The following is an 18,566-nucleotide window of genomic DNA, read 5'->3' as shown; positions in this document are numbered from 1 at the left end:
TACAACTCTTTTCCAATTCGGCCCTTTGGCTGCTGCTGCTTAATCCACCCTGTTGGGGCTGAAATGAATGAGACAGGCTCCATCCAGCTTCACAAAAGCTGCACTGTTCAACTGATGAATGAGTTCCTTCTGCTCGGGCCAAAACCATGACTTAGAAGGGGAGGCAGCAGGAGTAGCCCAAGGTTCAGCATAAGAACTGTGTTGGCATGTGGAGCAGCCCTTTAAAAGGGAAGCCTCACTTGAGGAGCCGGGAAAGAGCCAGCCAGAGCAGGGAGGAAGCCAAGGATGGCAGAGCCTGGGCACCTGCCTGCTGGCTTCCAGGAGCTCGAAGTGCTGACTGTGGGCACTGTGCTGCTGCTGGAAGGTGAGTCAGGCCAGACACACGGGGGGAGAGGCACCCAGGGGTTCCCAGAACCCAGGCTGCAGTTGTGATCTGGCAAGTATACCCCCAAACCAGCTGGGGTGTCATGCTTTCTCAGCCACCTGCTCCTACAGGACAATGGATTGTAGGATGCTGCCCCTATGGGGTGGAGCACGAGGTGGGGGCCCAGAGAGAGGACCCCTGCAGGGGTCAAGGAGCAAGTGACTTCCAGAAAGGACAGCTGCCAGGAGACGACTAAAAACCCAGGCTTCAGACCTCTCGGCGTCCCTCCAACTGGGAGGAAGTTTACTGCACTCCCAGGAGGTCCAACTGAGAACCCCGTATAAGCCCAGACTCCTGAAAGGTCTGTCAAGACAGACCTGCTGTGTGGCTGCGACCAAGTCCCCTCAGCTTTCTAACCCTGGTGTTCTGACACTCAACGGGTGGTTGTGAGCTTCTCTGTCCTATACGGTTATTATGAGTCAGAGCTGACTAGACAGCACCTAACAACAATGATATGGTTGTAGACATAGAACGCTTGCCTGAGTAGACACCCAGGGATTTCAGTTTGTCTACTCCATCCTCTCCAGCCCCACATTACCACCACCCTCTCCACTCCCTCTTCCCTAAGCATGTCCACTCAGGGGCTAAGTGGGCCTGCATGGGTCTGCCTCTGCCCAGGACCCACCCCTAAGAGGCTCACTGACACCAGAGCCAGGACAGCATAGACCCTGGGGGTAGAGCAGCCAAAGACTGGTTTGATGGGGACCCAACCCTCGTTTGAAGCAGCTGTGGAGAGCTAATCGGCACATATTCTCACCTGATGAGAGCCAAGGTGGAGAGGGAGTGGCAGCCACTGGGCCAGTCCTGGTGGCCCCTCTTCCAAGAACCTTGCAATCTAGCATCCCTCCAGTTCCCAAACATGCCACGACATTTGACCACTGCATGTCTTTGCACATGCTATCCCTTTTTTCTGGAATGTTCCTCCACACTTAGTCCTTCTGGTAAATGCTCAGTCTTCATTTTTTGAGAGGGAAGCTGAAGTTCAGAGAGTTTAAGGGACAGCAAGTGAGTGGTCAGGTCAAAATTCAAGGTCAGCTCTCTCTGAGCTGGACAGCGCCCCCTTTGAAGCACACCTAGTGCCTTCCATCCTCACAGCTCCCGGCTCCAACACCACCTCCTCCAGGACCTCTCTGACTCTACCTCCAATGCCCTGGTGGGAAAAGAACACCCTTTGGACTTCGAGAAACCCAAGTCCCACCAGCTCCACCAGTTACTAGCTGTTTAACTGGGTCCAGTTAGCAAGCCTCCCTGAGCCTCAGTTTCCAGCTGTAAATGGGGAGAACTCTATCCCAGGCAAGACTGGGTGAGATGATCATCATGAGTGCTCAGCAGGTGCTGTATCTGTCGTTGTCACAGCAGGGGCATGCTGCACACACTGATGGCATCCTTAACTGTCTCCCCAATGGGAGTGAGTGTGAAGGTCAGGGCCTGCACCTATGGTGTCTGTGTCTGAGGCAGCCCACCTGGGCAGGGGTGGAAGAACTGTGCTGAGAGGGTTGCTGGGTATGGAGGGGAGGTGACCAAGGGTCCCCCCACTCCAAGGACCCTGGGTCTGATCCCGGTGGGCCTCGCCAGCCCTGATGCCAGCACCCCCCTTCCTTTCAGCGCTTTCCGGGCTCAGCCTCAATGGCCTGACCATCCTCTCTTTCTGCAAGATCCCAGAGCTGCGGACTCCTGGCCACCTGCTGGTGCTGAGCTTGGCCCTGGCAGACAGTGGGATCAGCCTGAATGCCCTGGTCGCAGCCATGTCTAGCCTCCGCCGGTACCACCACCACCTCTCTTGTCCACTCCCTCCGCACTCCATGGGCTTGTGGGTCTGGCCTGGGGCTGACCTCTGGGGAGGCAAGGGGAACAACAGCACCAGGGCAGCCAGGCTGAAGGCAGAGTTCTTCCCACTTGTAAAAAGCTGGCCCAAGGGTGGAGGCTGACCAGGCTGGACTAAGCTACACCTGAATTCCAGACTCCCCCTAAAGAATGGCAGCTGGTTTCCGGAGCCCAAGAGCTGCTCAAACTTGGTCAACAGAGAGGGCATAGTATTGCAATGGACCATCTCTTAACCACCATGTGAAGTCCCCAGACTACCTGGGTCCGGGACCTGGCTCCATCATTTCTAGCTTCAGGCCTCTTCAGTAAATTGCCTGTTATCACCTAACTCCTTTGGGTAGTTTTGGAGCCCTGGTGGCACAGTGGTTAAGAACTAGGCTGCTAACCAAAAGGCCGGCAGTTCGAATCTACCAGGTACTCCTTGAAAACTCTATGGTACAGTTCTACTCTGTCCTATAGGGTCACTATGAGTCGAAATCGACTCAACGGCAATGGTTTTTTGTTTGTTTTATATGGGTAGTTGGAAGTGCTGACTTTTTATTTGTAAGTAACTTAAAACAATGCTCAGCACATGCTGTTGTTGAATGCCATTGAGCCAGCTCTGGCTCATAGTGACCCTATAGGACGGAGCAAAACTGCCCCATAGGGTTTCCGAGGCTGTGATCCTTAAGGGAACACATTGTCAGGTCTTTTTTCCCACAGGGTGACTGGCTGATGGATTCAAACTGCCCACCTTTGGGTTAGCAGCTGAACGCTTCACCATTGCGCCCCAGGGCTCCTTGCTGAGCCCTAAATAAGTGTTTGTAAAAGCAAAGTTTTGCCAAATATCAGGGCCTCCTTATGTGCAGAAGGCTCGCAGGTTTCTTTTCTCAAGCCAACTAAACGTTCCATTTTTGGTTTGGGGCATTAAACTTTGAATCTGAAGCTCATCTGGGAGCCAGTGTGCAGGGCTGACCAGTCTGTGGGGCCTAAATGGTGGAAGCTTCCTCCCCCACTGTGCCCTGGTCTCCTCCCCTGGCCTTCCACTCATGGCGGGCAACTGTAGCTTTCAGCTTTGCTTGGCCTGTGGGCCTGATAGCTGAGAGGCCTGAGGCCCACCCCCTGACTTTAACTTCATCTGCTGTATGAGGCTTTCTGAGCCTCAGCTTCCCCATCTGTAAAATCCCCACCAGGGGGCTTCACTTCCTGTGATGTTAGCATCCGGTCACACAGGGAGACCCTGGTCTAAAAGACAGGTGCTTAGCTTGGAGGGTTTGCCTCCAGCCGCACCATTCAGCCCAGAGGCGTACGCTTGTCAGCCCCAGTATGCTCAGGAAAGCACAGATGCTACAGCCCTCTTCCAAGGGGCTGGACGTACCCTCCAAGCTGACATTGGGAGGCATGGGGGGAGGCGAGGAGTCACTGGTGCCCGGTGTCCTTACAGGCGCTGGCCCTATGGCTCAGACGGCTGCCAGGCTCACGGCTTCCAAGGCTTCGTGACAGCACTGGCCAGCATCTGCAGCTGCGCAGCCATTGCCTGGGAGCGCTACCACCACTACTGCACCCGTACGTCTTTGGGCTCCCAGAGCAGGGCATCCCGGGCAGGGTGAGGAGAAGGAGGCAGGGAGGATGGTCAGGATGAAGGCCTGCTCAGTGTTTTCTGGCACAGGGGACAGTGGGTGGTTGTGAGGGTGCATGAGTGTAACACCAACTTCAGGAAAGGAGGGAGAGTGCAGAGACAAGTAGAAGCCCATGGAAAGGCTCCCCGTGCTTAAGCCCCAGGCAGGTCAGGGATCCTCTCTGAACCTCAGTTTCTTCCTCTGCAAGGTGCTTTTTATAACCAACCTCATAGTCTTATTTTAAAAATCAAGTGAGATCATGGGTACAGAAATTGCTCTTGTGGACACACAATGTTGGAGGGCAGGGAGGTAGGCTGTGTGTGTGTGTGTGTGTGTGTGTGTGTGTGTGTAGCTGGAACCTTGCACTTCTGCAGGGCATCTACCATGTCAAGGCTTCATGGAGACCAGTGCAGCTCTAGATTCCCCAAGCTGGGTTGTCACACGCCATCTTCAGAATTCTGGCCATATCAGTGCACCATCTGCTCTGTCATATACTTGATGTTTTTGTTAAAAGTGACTCACTTCTAAAAGCTAGAACACCTGTTTTAGTCTCATTCTAAACCATATCTGTGAAATCATAGCTTTAATGCATTACTATAATTTTGACACACATTAAAATAACAACTATTAGTATGAAAGCCCACCCGTAGGCTGTGGGAGCCGTGGCTTATCTCAGCCCACAGCAAACCCTCAGTATGCAGATTAAGAAGCAGAGGCACCGAGAGGTTACATAGCTTACCCAGAGTCACACAGCTAGCAGACGGCAGAGCTGGGATCCCGTGTGGCCTGGATGCCCCCAGAGGCAATGGCTCCCTTTGTCTCCGAAGCTGAGCTATAGATTTGCCCTGCACGGCCTCTACCCTGGGTGTGGCCCCTTTGGCAATGTAAGTGGCCCTTGTGGGTCTCTCCTATCAGATGCCTCCATCTAAGATGAAAAATGCCTTTGTTCTTATTGTTTTGGTTGGTGATAGGTTAGCCCCTCCTGCCTCACCTAAGAGCCCCTCCCCCTCCACTCCCAGCCCAGCCCAGCCCCTAAAGCTCCCTCAGACTGTCACCCCCCTTCCCGCCCTACATACACACACTCCTCAGGGAGCCATGGGTGCCCTGCCCTGATACGGGGCCGTCCCCTGTCCTCTTGCCCCTTCCTGTACTAGAGAGGGTGCGGTGGGTCAGCATGGACACAGAAAAGGCGGGGAGAAGGAGGAGGTCTGAGGGCCTGCTCCATTTCTAGTAGCCCTGGGTATGTCACTTTGGTCATCCATTCCAAAGCAGAAACGTTGAGGTGGGCATTTATTATTGTGCCGCAGTTGGGGGACACACCCAACACACTCCCTCTGGGCTGTATGAATGGAGGCAGTGTCAGACAAGGCAGGTGTAGCCGCATGCACCGAGTCCTGCCCTCTGCCCTGGCCTGGTCTGCAAAGGAGCACTGGTAAATAAACCACACAGAGAAGGCACTGGGGGAGGAATCCTGAAGGCCAGGTCCAGAAGGCACCACAGCATGGGAAGGGCTGGCCTGAGGCTTCCTGTTCAGAGAGGGGCATTGGCAGAGGGACGGACATGGAGGAGGCAAAGCCAGTGGGACTCATCACACCGAAAGAAGCCGTTGGGACCCCTCCCCTGCCACTGGCACAGAGAGGGCCCAGCCCCAAGTCAGGATTTCTCAAGGATATCCTGAAAGGAGAGATGGTGGCTGCATGTGAGCCAACAGTAGTGGTCAGCCTGGACTTCTGCCTCCCTCCCTACGGTCCTCTCCTGAGCCCTAACAGTGGCCCTGGGGCACACGTTGGCCGCTTGCCCCGTCCCTAAAAAGAATGACATTGAGTATCTACTAGGGGCCCTTTTCCATCCATGATGTCCTCACTTCTGACCACCCTCCAAGGGAGGGATCATCCTTCCTGTTTTGTAGAGGAGAACACTAAGGCTCAGAGAAACTCTCCACTTGCAAGAGGTACTGAGAGGTTGAGCATGGGGGTGGGATTTAGGGATCCTGTGCATGACTGTGAGGCTCGCTATCTTTCACTGGGCTGCCTCTTCTCTGCTCAGCTGCTCTGCCCCTCTGCCATGCAGGAAGTAGGCTGGCCTGGAGCTCGGCCAGCGCCCTGGTGCTCTTCGTGTGGCTGTCTTCTGCCTTCTGGGCAGCTCTGCCCCTCCTGGGCTGGGGCCGCTATAACTACGAGCCACTGGGAACCTGCTGCACCCTGGACTACTCCAGAGGGGACAGGTGAGGCCTCAGACGATGGTGCCCCAGCTGAAAACTCAAATGGGGAAATGCTGGCACTGGCCAGCCAACCTCAGGTCCTTAGTCACGACACCCACAGAGAGCTGACAGTAGACAGGGAAAGCCAGTCCTGAAAACTGGCCAAGGGACGAGGACATTATGCAAATCCGAGCTCAGAGCTGGGCCCACAAAGGGGCATTAGACAGCAAGCTGGGGCTTGGCTGCTGGTCTGTGTTGGGCACAGCAGTTACGGAGCCCCACAGCCCCCTGCTGTCTTCAGCCTTCAGCTGTCCTGACTCTGCCATCATCAGTTTTGGAGGGGCCATGTCCTCGATTTGATAGATTTGAAGAATGCTAAGATCTTTGTATTGGGAGGCTATTCCAGCATGGAGTTCAGTTCCTCCAAGTTCGCTGAACCAAGCCCTGGGGAGAAAACCTTGAGTGCATTATGGTCACAGCCACTGTGGAGCACATGGTCTAGGGGAGACCAGGATTCAGGGAGTACCTTTAGGGGCTGCTGTGGGGTGGCATCACATGGGCCTGCCCTCCCGCTTGCTTCTGCTGGGGCACTGTATACCCATCTGCGGTACATGTGACGCTTCCCCGTGAAGCACCTGCTCCTGACGGCGGCTTCCAAGGCACAGCCCTTTGACACCCTTGGTCTGTCCCACATGCCCATTCAGGGCTCTCCCCAGGTGTTCCCCAGGGTGCCCAGTCCTCCTTGCAGCCCTTCCTTCCACCCTTCCTTAGTGGACAGTCCATGGATCACGGTGTCCCCTTCAAGAAACGGGACTCTGCCTCCCGGGGACTCCCATCTGTGTTCTTGGTCTGCCCTCTGATGCAGGCCTCCACCCGCCCCCCATGGCCACTGTTTGGTCCCCTGAGCTCTTTCATACTCACTTCAACTGTTTCTTCAGTGACACAGTGTCCATCTCTTTGGCATCCAAATCCCTGTGTTTAGAACACTCCCTGAATGCTCTGTCCTCCTGGTCCACACATTTCCCAGACCATAGTGCTCATTCTCTATGCTGGGGAAACACCCAAGAGAGCTGGGCATTTGCAGAGAACGGGGGTGGGCACCTGAACTCGAAGGAGGTCTCATTTCCACCCCACTTCCTGCCCCTAAAGTTACAGGAGGCAAGCTAGAGGACAGCCTGCTCCCCACTGTGGCTCCCGGCTCCTGCAGGGGGTTCTCCAGGGCCCAGGAGCCACCACACTGAGCACTCATCTGAGGGTGGCATGTCCCCAAATCTGACTGCTCAGAGGCCAGCCTAGGGCAGAGGTGAATGGCCCTAAGAGAGCAGCCATCACCCTGAGAGACACCTTCACTCCTCCCCCATGGGCCTGCAGGAATTCCACCAGCTTCCTCCTCACCATGGCGTTTTTCAACTTCCTCCTGCCCCTCTTCATCACACTCACTTCCTACCGGCTCATGGAGCAGAAACTCAAGAAGAAGGGCCCTCTCCAGGTAAGGGCCCACTCCCAGGGCTGGAGAGGCCTCTGTCTCTCTTGGCAGCACTGGGGGTTCTGGGCAACATGACAGGAGTCATCAGGGTTTCTCTGTTCTCCAGGATGCAGAGAAAACCCAGCTTTCCTGGAGCAGGGGGTGTTAAGGAGTCCAGGCACCTTGGAGGAATTTAGTCCCAGCCCATGGGTGGGGGCCGCCATGGCCTGGGGACAGGAGCAGGGCTGCTCAGGTTCACCCAGACCCCATCACCCTGCGAGCCAGGCCCCTGCAGGACCCCAGCAACACCTTGACATGTCTGAAGACTAAGGCTTGGCACAAAATTATGTGCTTTCTAAGTGTTACTTTTAAATTGCTTAGAGATGTTTAATTTAATCATAGTCACAGGCTGTTACCCACCAGACAAAATCACACCTGTGAGCATTTTTGTCCAAAAAAAGAACAGCACTTCAAAAATAAGCCCTTTCAACCATTTCCAAATTTCTGCATTAATATTCGCTTGCCGTGATTTCTTTTTTTGAATTTGTTACCTGGACAATATCTACTGGTTGAGTCATTACAAGCACCAATGATTCGAAAAACAGATACTAACATTATAATGGAGCCCTGGTGGTTAAGAGATCAGGCTGCTAACGAAAAGGTCAGCAGTTCGAATCCATCAACTGCTCCTTGGAAACCCTTTGGGGCAGTTCTACTCTGTCGTATAAGGTCACTGAGTTGGAATCGACTCAATGGCAATGGGTTTGGTTTTTTGGTCTAAAGAGCTGGGGAGAAAAGGCTGCCACCATGATTTTTCCATATTTTTCTAGCTTGACTTTAAACCCATCAGGTCTGGTGGCATCAGCCAAGGTTGCCGCGTACAGGCTAAGGACCTCAGCTGTGAGCTGAGCGGTTCCTTGAGGCATAGGTGGCCTCTTGGCTGAGGGGTCAGTTTCTCCTCTGGCCTCAGCTTCTCCCCAGGAGACCCTCCAGCACTAAGCACCTTTTTTCTTTTTGAACGAAGGACAAGAGAAAATGCCTCCCAGTTAACATATTTTAAAGGTCCCAAATCGAAATAGGTAATTATTCCATGAAGAGAATGTGTCTTCGTCCAACTTCATTTGCCTTTTTGTTAGACAGAGCCATGTCAGTGAGAAAATACCAGTTGCTGTCTAGTCGACCCCAACTCATGGCGACCCTGCCTCATGGAAACCCCGTATGTGTCAGAGTAGAACTGGTACATTTTTTGGATGTAGATCACGAGGGCTTTCTTCAGAGGCGCCTCTGGGTGGATTTGAACCTCCAGGCTTTTGGTTAGCAGCTGGGCACGTTAACCATTTGCACTACCCAAAACCCCAATAAGAAAATAGGCACTAATTTTTAGCGTCAACACATTTTAACAACTGGAAGTATGTGGAAAGCGGGAACATGGCGGAGTCCCTCCTGAAGTTATATTGCAAATCGTGCGCCCCCTGGTGGCCCTGAGGTGGGGCTGCCCTGCTCCCTGGTTGTCATCTCATACTGGGAACCAGGACAAGATGATCTCAAGAGCTGGGACTGGGGCCTAGGTCTCAGGTCTGAGGGCAGCTCAGCCTTGGGACCTCATCCACACAGACGCATGGTCACGGAGCCTGAAATGCTTCATTACAGAGCTTATACCCAAAGGAAGCTCATTACCTGGTCCAGTCCCAGCCTCTAGATAAGTCATGTGTTATCAGGCCATTTTACAGATAAGGTAACTGAGGCCGAGTAAGCATAAGTAGCAGGCTTAGGGTCCCCGTCCTTAAAGAGTAGAGTGGTCCTAGAACGCTAGTCTCAACCCTGGGACAAGGTCCCTTTGACTCCCAGTTGCTCTGTGCTAGAGCCCCCCTGCAGCAGGGCCCTGCTGCCCAGCACTGCTGAAGGCTGACCTGGTTTCCCAGGCTGCACAGGGCCACCTGCCCTGGAGCATTGCAAGCCCTCCCAGGACCGTTTCTCTCCAGGTGAACACCACCCTGCCAGCCAGGACATTGCTGCTGGGCTGGGGCCCTTACGCCCTCCTGTACCTGTGTGCAGCCGCCACAGACATGACCTCCATCTCTCCTAGACTGCAGATGGTACAGAAACACCCATCGTTAGAGCCTCCTGTCCCTGCCCCTCTCTCTGTCTCACCCCACCACTCCTTCTGTCTTAAGTCCTCCGGGTCAGCCTCTCTGCTTCTGAAGGGAATTTGCCTCCCCTCCCCCCAACCCTGGGCCACCCCAATGTGCTGGCTTACCTTGCCTGGGCCTCCTGTGAGATGACAGGGACAGACAGCCAGACAGCAAACATGTGCCCTCGGTGAACAGGGGCAAGGGCGTGGGTCCCAGGAGGAGCGTGTTTCCATGGGGCCTTGCCTGTCCACTGGTAGGGATGGTTTCAAGGTCGAAAGATCAGGGACAGAGGACTAGTGGCTGTGGGGTGGAGGAGTAGGGTTCACCGGTGGGACCAAGGAGAAGAGCAGAAGCATTGAAGACTCTTTTCTGCCACCACAGGTGCCCGCCCTTGTTGCCAAAGCAGTGCCCGTCATCAATGCCTGCCACTATGCCCTGGGGAGCGAGGTGGTCCGTGGGGGGATCTGGCAGTACCTCTCTCGGCAGAGGGGCGAGAGCCCCCTCAGAGCGCGGGATCGAACCCATTAAGCTCTGTGAGGCTGCTCCAACCAGGCCCGCCCGGCCCACCCCACCACCGTGGACTGAACCCCCTGGACTCCTGCCTCAGACACTCAGCTCCCATCCCCGATGCCCTGTGGTGTCTGGCCAAGACGGGCCCGAGGGTCCGAGTGTTGATCCTTGCCTCCACACAGAAGCTTCAGGACCTTGGGAAAACCATTGTCTGCCAAGCTTCCTGACCCTTCTTAAGGGTATCAGTATATACGCACTCGGCAGGGCTGTCAGAGGACTGAACAAGGTAACATGTACTCACAATGCACACAGAAAATGCTCACTAAAACAGCTGGCATCGTAAGTGGAGTCGCTGGGTGGTGCAAACTGTTAACGTGCTTAGCTTCTAACCAAAACTGGAGGTTCAAGTCCACCCAGAGGGGCTTCAGAAGAAAGGCCTGGTGATCTGTTCCTGAAAAACCAGCCACTGACAACACTACGGAGCACAGTTCTGCACTGACACACATGGGGTCCCATGAGTCCGAATCAGCTCACGGGCGATCAGTAACTGGTGTTACTACAAGCCTTGTCAATTGCTCTCAGCTGTGGTCAAGCCAGCCCCTGACTCATGACAACCCCGTGGGTCACAGAGTACAACTTCTGCATAGGATTTTCTAGGCTGTAATCTTCACAGAAACAGACCTCCAGGCCTTTCTTTCTCAGAGCTGCTGGGTGGGCTTGAACTGCCGACCTTGTGGTTAGCAGCTGATCACAAACCACTTGTACCACCCAGGCTCCTAAGCCTTGTCTGTGCCCTCCAGGATCTCAGTCTGTCATAGAAGGACATCAAAGCACAGTGAGTGTGCTGCCAATGGTCAGATGCCACTCGTTAGACAGTGATCTGAGGCAAGTGGCTTACTCTGCCCGTGTAGCCGCTTCCTAACTAGTGAACCCCAGTGAAGGTCACTCACTCTGCAGACAGCACTGGACGTCACCTGGAAGTGCTAACTAGTGAACCCCGGTGAAGGTCACTCACTCTGCAGACAGCACTGGACGTCACCTGGAAGTGCTAACTAGTGAACTGTGGTGACAGTGATGGTCACTCACTCTGCAGACAGCAATGGACGTCACCTGGAAGTGTTAACGAGTGAACTGCGGTGATGGTGACAGTCACTATGCAGACAGCACTGGATCTCACCTGGAAGTGCTAACTAGTGAACCCTGGTGATGGTGATGGTCACTCACTCTGCAGACAGCACTGGACGTCACCTGGAAGTGCTAACTAGTGAACCCTGGTAATGGTGATGGTCAGTCACTATGCAGACAGCACTGGACGTCACCTGGAAGTGCTAACTAGTGAACCCTGGTAATGGTGATGGTCAGTCACTATGCAGGCAGCACTGGACATCACCTGGAAGTGCTAACTAGTGAACTGTGGTGACAGTGATGGTCACTCACTCTGCAGACAGCACTGGACGTCACCTGGAAGTGTTAACGAGTGGACTGTGGTGATAGTGACAGTCACTATGCAGACAGCACTGGATCTCACCTGGAAGTGTTAACGAGTGAACTGCGGTGATGGTGACAGTCACTATGCAGACAGCACTGGATCTCACCTGGAAGTGCTAACTAGTGAACCCTGGTGATGGTGATGGTCACTCACTATGCAGACAGCACTGGACGTCACCTGGAAGTGCTAACTAGTGAACCCTGGTAATGGTGATGGTCAGTCACTATGCAGGCAGCACTGGACATCACCTGGAAGTGCTAACTAGTGAACTGTGGTGACAGTGATGGTCACTCACTCTGCAGACAGCACTGGACGTCACCTGGAAGTGTTAACGAGTGGACTGTGGTGATAGTGACAGTCACTATGCAGACAGCACTGGATCTCACCTGGAAGTGTTAACGAGTGAACTGCGGTGATGGTGACAGTCACTATGCAGACAGCACTGGATCTCACTGGAAGTGCTAACTAGTGAACCCTGGTGATGGTGATGGTCACTCACTATGCAGGCAGCACTGGACGTCACCTGGAAGTGCTAACTAGTGAACCCTGGTGATGGTCACTCACTATGCAGGCAGCACTGGACGTCACCTGGCAAGAGCTGAGTGCTCGCTGAGAGTTCCCCATGCCAGGCCAGACAAATCCAGCCTGTGGTGACTGTGGGGTATGGCTCATACGTGGCCACAAAATTTTTTTTAATTACAGTAGACCCCTCCTCTAACGGTGGTTTGCTGTCTGCGGTTTCAGTGGCCCACATCAACCGTGGTCCGAAAATGTTGAGTACGTAGCAGGATGAAATCTTACGCCGTTCAGCTCCATCATTCATGTAACTTTTATTACAGTGTGTTGTTATAACTGTTCTATTTTATTATTAGTTATTGCTATTAATTACTGTGCCTAATTTATAAATTAAACTTATCATAGGTATGTATGTATAGGACAAAACATAGTATTTATAGGGCTCAGTACTATCTGAGGTTTCAGGCATTCACAGTGGTCTTGGAACGATGGATAAGAGAGGACCACTGTAGTTACCAACGCTGAAAAACCAGAATGATTCATTAGCAACCCAGAGAAGTGGCCCCATGGCCATGATAGTGACAGTTTGCAGAGCTCAGGGAGGCTCTGCCCTTGGCCCTGGCCTGGGTTCCTGCTGGCTCCAGTCCTGACATCTGCACCTCAAGGACCAGGCTGTGTCCATGCTCAGTCCTGGGAGGGTCTTAGGAGAGGAGGCGATTGGCCAGATGGGCCAAGGGCCTGGCAGAGGAGGTGTAGGTGTGCCGGGCCCCCCTGGGGCGGGCAGGCAGGAAGGCCAACCCTGCATAGCCCAGGGAAGGAACAGACATGTCTCGGGGAGGAACTGTGAGCAGGATCGGGGGTCCTGTGGACCAAGACCTGCCAGTCCATTTGCAGATTAAGAAAACTGAGTCACTCAGACAAAACCTCAAGAGGCCCGTGCAAAAAGCAGAGGCAGGTGCAGCCATTTCACAAAGCTGGTGGGCTGGGAGAACAGCAGCCTTGTCCATGGCAGGCCTCTCTAGACCGTGCCCTGTGCCAGGTGCTGGTGAGATGCAACGTTTCCCAGCCTCATCTTGGGCCTGGAGTGGGATCAGAGGGAACCCCTGGTGCCTGAGCCAGAGCTGGGTTTACACCGCTGGGTGGGTCCCCAGGAAGTGGTAGGGTCCCAGCCTGGAGGTGCTGGCCCCACCTCCAACAGCCCACTGGTCCTTAAAGTGTCTTTTTTGGACATGCAGCCTTCACCACCAGCCATGTTAACCCCTCAAGGCAGGGCCTGGCAACAGAGTGAGAAGGGAGGAGAGGAGAGGAGAGGAGAGGAGAGGAGAGGAGAGGAGAGGAGGATGAAAACACGGGGCACAGGGGGTTGGTGTTCACTTTTCCCAAGAGCCAGTTCCTGGGTCCCCAGGAGGAGAGAGAGCCAAACAGATCAGCACCACTACCTGTGCTGAGAGGAGTGGCACCGAGAGGCAGATGGGCCAGGCAAGATCCAGGCCATCTCAGCTTAGGTTCTGCATGCCCCAGGCTTTCAAGAGGGAGGGTGGGCTGGGCGTCTCCATCCTGGCTGGGTTGGTAGGTGATGGAGCAGCGGGAAGGACTGAAGCTATGGCCTGCAGCTTTACCTTCAGAACCCCAAGTCCACCTGCACCTCTGACTCTCTCTCCAGAAACAGGTTCAGGGAGCCTCTTCACCTTCAGGCTTTCTTGCCCAGGTCCCTGAGCACTTTCCAGGTGCTGAATCCTCCATGGACACTTCCAGGACGGAGGGAAGGAGAAGTGAAGGTCTCCCGTCTCCAACCCTCCCAACGCCTTCCAGCACTCCCTGGGCCAGCCCCCGTAAGGCAGATGAGTCCCCTGGAGGTTCACCACCCTACTGGCCCTTGACACAGCCTCTGACTCGACAGGCAGCAGAGGCCGCCCATCCCTGGCACATGACCAGGACCTGAGGAAGATGACCAGGACCCCAGGACACAGTGTCTCTCGGGCTGGCTCTGCTCAGCCAGGTCTCCAGGTGGATTTCTGGGCCTCAAACTCCATCGGCTGGAGGCAGACATTTTTCTCTGTGGTGGGTGTTCCCCATGTCCTAAACCAGTGGCTCTCCAAGTATGGTCCCTGCGCCAAAGCAAGGTCCAGGTCACCTGGGACCTTGATAGAAATGCAACTTCTCCAGCCCCACTCCAGACTTCCAGAATCAGAAACTCTGGGGGTGGGCCCAACCCTTCAGGGGATTCTGGTGTGTGGTCAAATTTAAGGAGAACATACCAAACACTTGATATACGTAACCTCACCCACCCACCACAATACCCCTGGGGAACTACAATTCTAACTCCCAGTTTACAAAGAGTGAACCTGGGCTCAAGGGCAGGAGGGCTTTGTCACAAGGCACAGGTCTGGAGAAAGGCAGAGCCCAGGGCTTCCTGAAGACAAAGGCTAGGCCAGAGGGTCCTGGAGGGAGCAGGAGGGGCAGATCCACAAGTGTGCCATGCCACATTGCCAACAGCTCTGCACCCATGCCCGGTGAGGCCAAGTCATGGAGCAGTGCCTCTTTAGGAAATTACTTCCGTGTGTCTAAGGAAGGGGATTGGATAAATACATGTTATTTACAGTTGATTTTTGTTATTTGCAGTAGTTTTATTCTATAAAGTTCCTGGGTGGTGCATACTGTTAAGGCACTCAGCTACTAACCAAAAAGTTGGTGATTTGAGTCCACTCAGGGGTGCCTTAAAAGAAAGGCCTGGCAATGTAGTTCTGAAAAATCAGCCATTGAAAACCCTGTGGAGTACAGTTCTACTCTGACACACATGCGGGTGCCATGAGTTGAAGTCAACTTGAGGGCGACTGGTTTGGAGGGGTTTTATGTTCTATAAAGTCACGGCAAACACTGAATTAGCAAACACTGAACCATTGCTCCTAGGGGAATGCAGGGTTGGGTTCCTGTGAGCCTCTGGTCACAACACTTTTGCCAACCAGTCATTACACAACCTTGTTTTATGTGTGTTTCTGTTTAAAGATATCTTAATATATATTGTTGGTTCATTAACACTGAACAACAGTGCTGTAACTCATGCCTGAACGAAGCTTATGTAACACACATCTTATCTCCATAAGGTACTTCACAGCCTTCTTGTGCTTAGGAACGCTAGTCAGCACTTCCGCACTGTGCTTGGGGAGCACTTTAAACAGAAAAATCAGCAACAAAATGGTACAAAAATGGGGAAATTATGGCACTAAATAGACTGCCAGAAGGGTACTTGTTTACAGTATGAGAGCTGAAACAAGAACGGAGAGTGTCACTACGTTCGACCTCAGGTGATAACATGTGTGTCAGACAATTCGAAATTTTCACCACTCTTATGTCTGTGCATGTCTGTGAAAGCACTGCCAGTGTTGGTTTTGGGGTTACAAATAAATTTTAGGGAGTAGGAAAATTCACAAATATGGAATCCATGGATAATGAGAATCAACTGTATTATCATGTGTCTATATCTTTTTATATCTATGTGTGTTTAGATCTTTCTGGAAGGAAATATGCCAACCATTTATAATGTTCATTCCTGGTGTTGTGGATTATCTGGGCTTTTCTGTATTTCTCAGATTCTCTACAATTGACATGTATCACTTTTACAATCAGAAAACCAAAAATAAAGAAAGAAGTTCTGCCTCCTCGGTGTTTGTTTTCCAGCCCCTATTCTTTTGGCCTGATTGTCTTGAGAATCCCTCCCTAGGCCCCTCTCTCCCTCTCTTGCCTTTCCCTCGGGCTCCTGAGCCACTTCTCAGCCTTTCTTGGGCTCCCCTAGGTCTCTCCTCCACTCACTCAAGTGGCCCCTGACAGCACCTAGCAGGCATCATGCCCCGCCCTCTGCACACAACAGTGGTTCCGCCACCCACCCTCCCATCTCTAGTTTCTGTGCTCCTTCCACACAGCCCACAATAGTGCAGCATCTGGGAAAACCAAGGAGGGGTGCAAGAGCCAAGAGGGAAGTCAGAGCCTCAGAACAGGGAAGGAGGGTGACAACACCAGAGCCGCCCACCACCACAACCTGAGGCCCTGGAGCCCATCCTCCTCCCTCGTGCCTCCCTGAGATGGGACCATGGGCCTGGCTGCTCTGCTCCATCCCCAAGAGGATTTGATGTGTAGACCTCCAGGTGGACTAGAAGAGGCCCCCAGGGGGCAAGAGCCAGGCAAGCACCAACTCAAAAAACCAGTTGCTGTCGAGTGGACCGTGACTTCTGGTGACCCCATGAGTGTCAGAGTAGAAATACGCTCCATAGCATTTTCAATGGCTGATTTTCAGGAAGCAGATTGCTAAACCTTTCTTCTGAAGTGTCCCTAGGTGGAGGTGAACCTCCAAACTTTTGGTTAACAGCTGTCTTAGCTATCTAGTGCTGCTACAACAGAAATACCACAAGTCTTTGGCTTTAACAAAGAGAAATGTATTCTGTCATAGTCTAGTAGGCTAGAAGTCTGAATTTAGGGTGCCAGCTCCAGGGAAAGGCTTTCTCTTTCTGTTGGCTCTGGAGGACGGTCCTTGTCATCAATCTCACCCCAGTCTAGGACCTTCGCAAGCACAGGGAACCTGGGTCCAAAGGACACACTCCACTCCTGGTGCTGCTTTCTTGGTGGTATGAGGTCCCCATGTCTCTCTGCTCACTTCTTTCTTTTATATCTCAGAAGAGAATGACTTAAGACACAACCTAATCTTGTAGATTAAGTCCTGCCTCATTAACATAACTGCCTCTAATCCTGCCTTGTTAACATCACAGAGGTAGGATTTACCACACATAGGAAAATCAGAGCAGCTGACAAAATGGTGGACAATCACATAATACTGGACAACATGGCCTAGCCAAGTTGGCACACACTTTGGGAGGACATAAATCAATTAATAACAGCAGCCAAGCACTTAACTATTTGCATAACCCAAGGACTGCACACAAGTACCAGGGACCCCCAAATGCTGCCCCAGCGACCACTTCCTCAATCCCTGCCTCTGTTCATTGACTCAGTCAGTACGCACTTAACGAGCAGCTGCTTGCTGTAGTCCCTGGGCTAGGTGCTGATGCCAGCGGTCCGGTCATCCCTTCCTGCCATTTGTAAGAACACTGTCAACGATGGTTAAGTTGCCAAAGGTAGAAATCATGGCTGTCCATGTCGAAGGGAGCAGAATCAGCATAAGAACAAGTGTTTTCAAGACCACCCAGAAGTGTCCTTCAGAATCTCTGACCAGCCTTTATCTACTTCAAATGGAGCTCTCGTTCCCTCCATGGAGGTAAATCACACAGGCCTCTCAAATTCCTCATGCATTTGGTTTAGTCGCAGGTGTGGATTATACAACATGGTGCTTACCTTGCTTACTAGGTCATCTGTAATGAACGATTTCACGCTTTTCACCACATCGAAGATTCTACTTCTAGGTATGGCTGCCACCTGTTTCTCTCCCTACCCCACAGCATCTTCCTACAGAATCAAAGCCTCTCTTCAAATTTATAGTCCCTGACAGGAAAGGATTACCCAATAAACAAAGTAAGCATAGGCTTACATGCGCTTACTTACTAATCTGTAGTGAACAATTTCACTACCAATTAATAAGTAAGCACAAGTAGGCTAGTGTTTACCTTGTTTACTGGGTCATCAACCCCTACTGAGTCCAGTGTTTCCACAGAACAGCTCCCTCCTGGTTTCCAGTGCACAATGCTCTGCAGCCCTCTTCCAGATGTGTTTAAGTTTTAGTGCTTGACTTGGGAACCTAAATGCCCACCCTTATTTCTAAGAACAGTTTTGCCTGACATGTGACCCATGAAGGAGGGGCCCTGGGGAGGGGCCAGGCTCTGGCTAAGCCACCTTCTAGCTGGAGGATGCTGAGGGGGTGGCCTGCCCTCACTGGCCCCACTCTCCCTGTTCTCAGTCTCAGATGGGTTCTGACAAGGGAGAAGGCTTTCAAACTCTATCAAATGTCTGGTTCTTGACATTAAACCCTTATCAGATATGTGGTTCCCAACCATTTTCCCCAATCTGTAGAATGGCAGGACTTCAGCTCACTTATTTGATTAAAAAAAAAAATTTTTTTTTATGTCTTTAGTTTTTAAATCTTCTAAAAAAAGTTTCTTCTGAGAAAAAAAAAAAATGATCATGAGTAAGAGACCTAAACGATGCTACTACAAAATAGAGCAGGGTCTCCAGTTCCCTCTGACTTCACGGCTGAGACTTAAAAATTATATTACTGTCAGGAAGATTTTAGGAAGAGAGTTGCTTCCTTTAAGCTACTTACAAACCTCTAAAGATGTGTAGGTTGTACACACCTTCACTAAGCAGAATGGTGACACTTTTACACTAAGAGAACCTACAGAGAAGCCAGGAGTCCATGGAATGCACATTAGGTGTTATTTTAATATATGTAAAACATTACGTACG

General features: G+C 52.4%; 1 protein-coding gene across 1 annotated transcript; it reads left to right on the top strand.

Moving 5' to 3' along the window:
- The first annotated feature begins 285 nt into the window (after positions 1–285).
- Positions 286–10,171, top strand: RGR (retinal G protein coupled receptor). The gene is made up of 7 exons (XM_003418559.1): positions 286–364; positions 2,030–2,186; positions 3,672–3,793; positions 5,917–6,070; positions 7,418–7,535; positions 9,494–9,607; positions 10,025–10,171. The coding sequence occupies exons 1-7, from the start codon at positions 286–288 to the stop codon at positions 10,169–10,171; spliced, it is 891 nt and encodes a 296-aa protein (XP_003418607.1).
- Positions 10,172–18,566: the final 8,395 nt, after the last annotated feature.

This window comes from Loxodonta africana, chromosome 8, assembly GCF_030014295.1.
Source record: "Loxodonta africana isolate mLoxAfr1 chromosome 8, mLoxAfr1.hap2, whole genome shotgun sequence".
NCBI classification, from domain to species: domain Eukaryota; kingdom Metazoa; phylum Chordata; class Mammalia; order Proboscidea; family Elephantidae; genus Loxodonta; species Loxodonta africana.
This window is presented reverse-complemented; position numbering and strand designations above follow the sequence as displayed.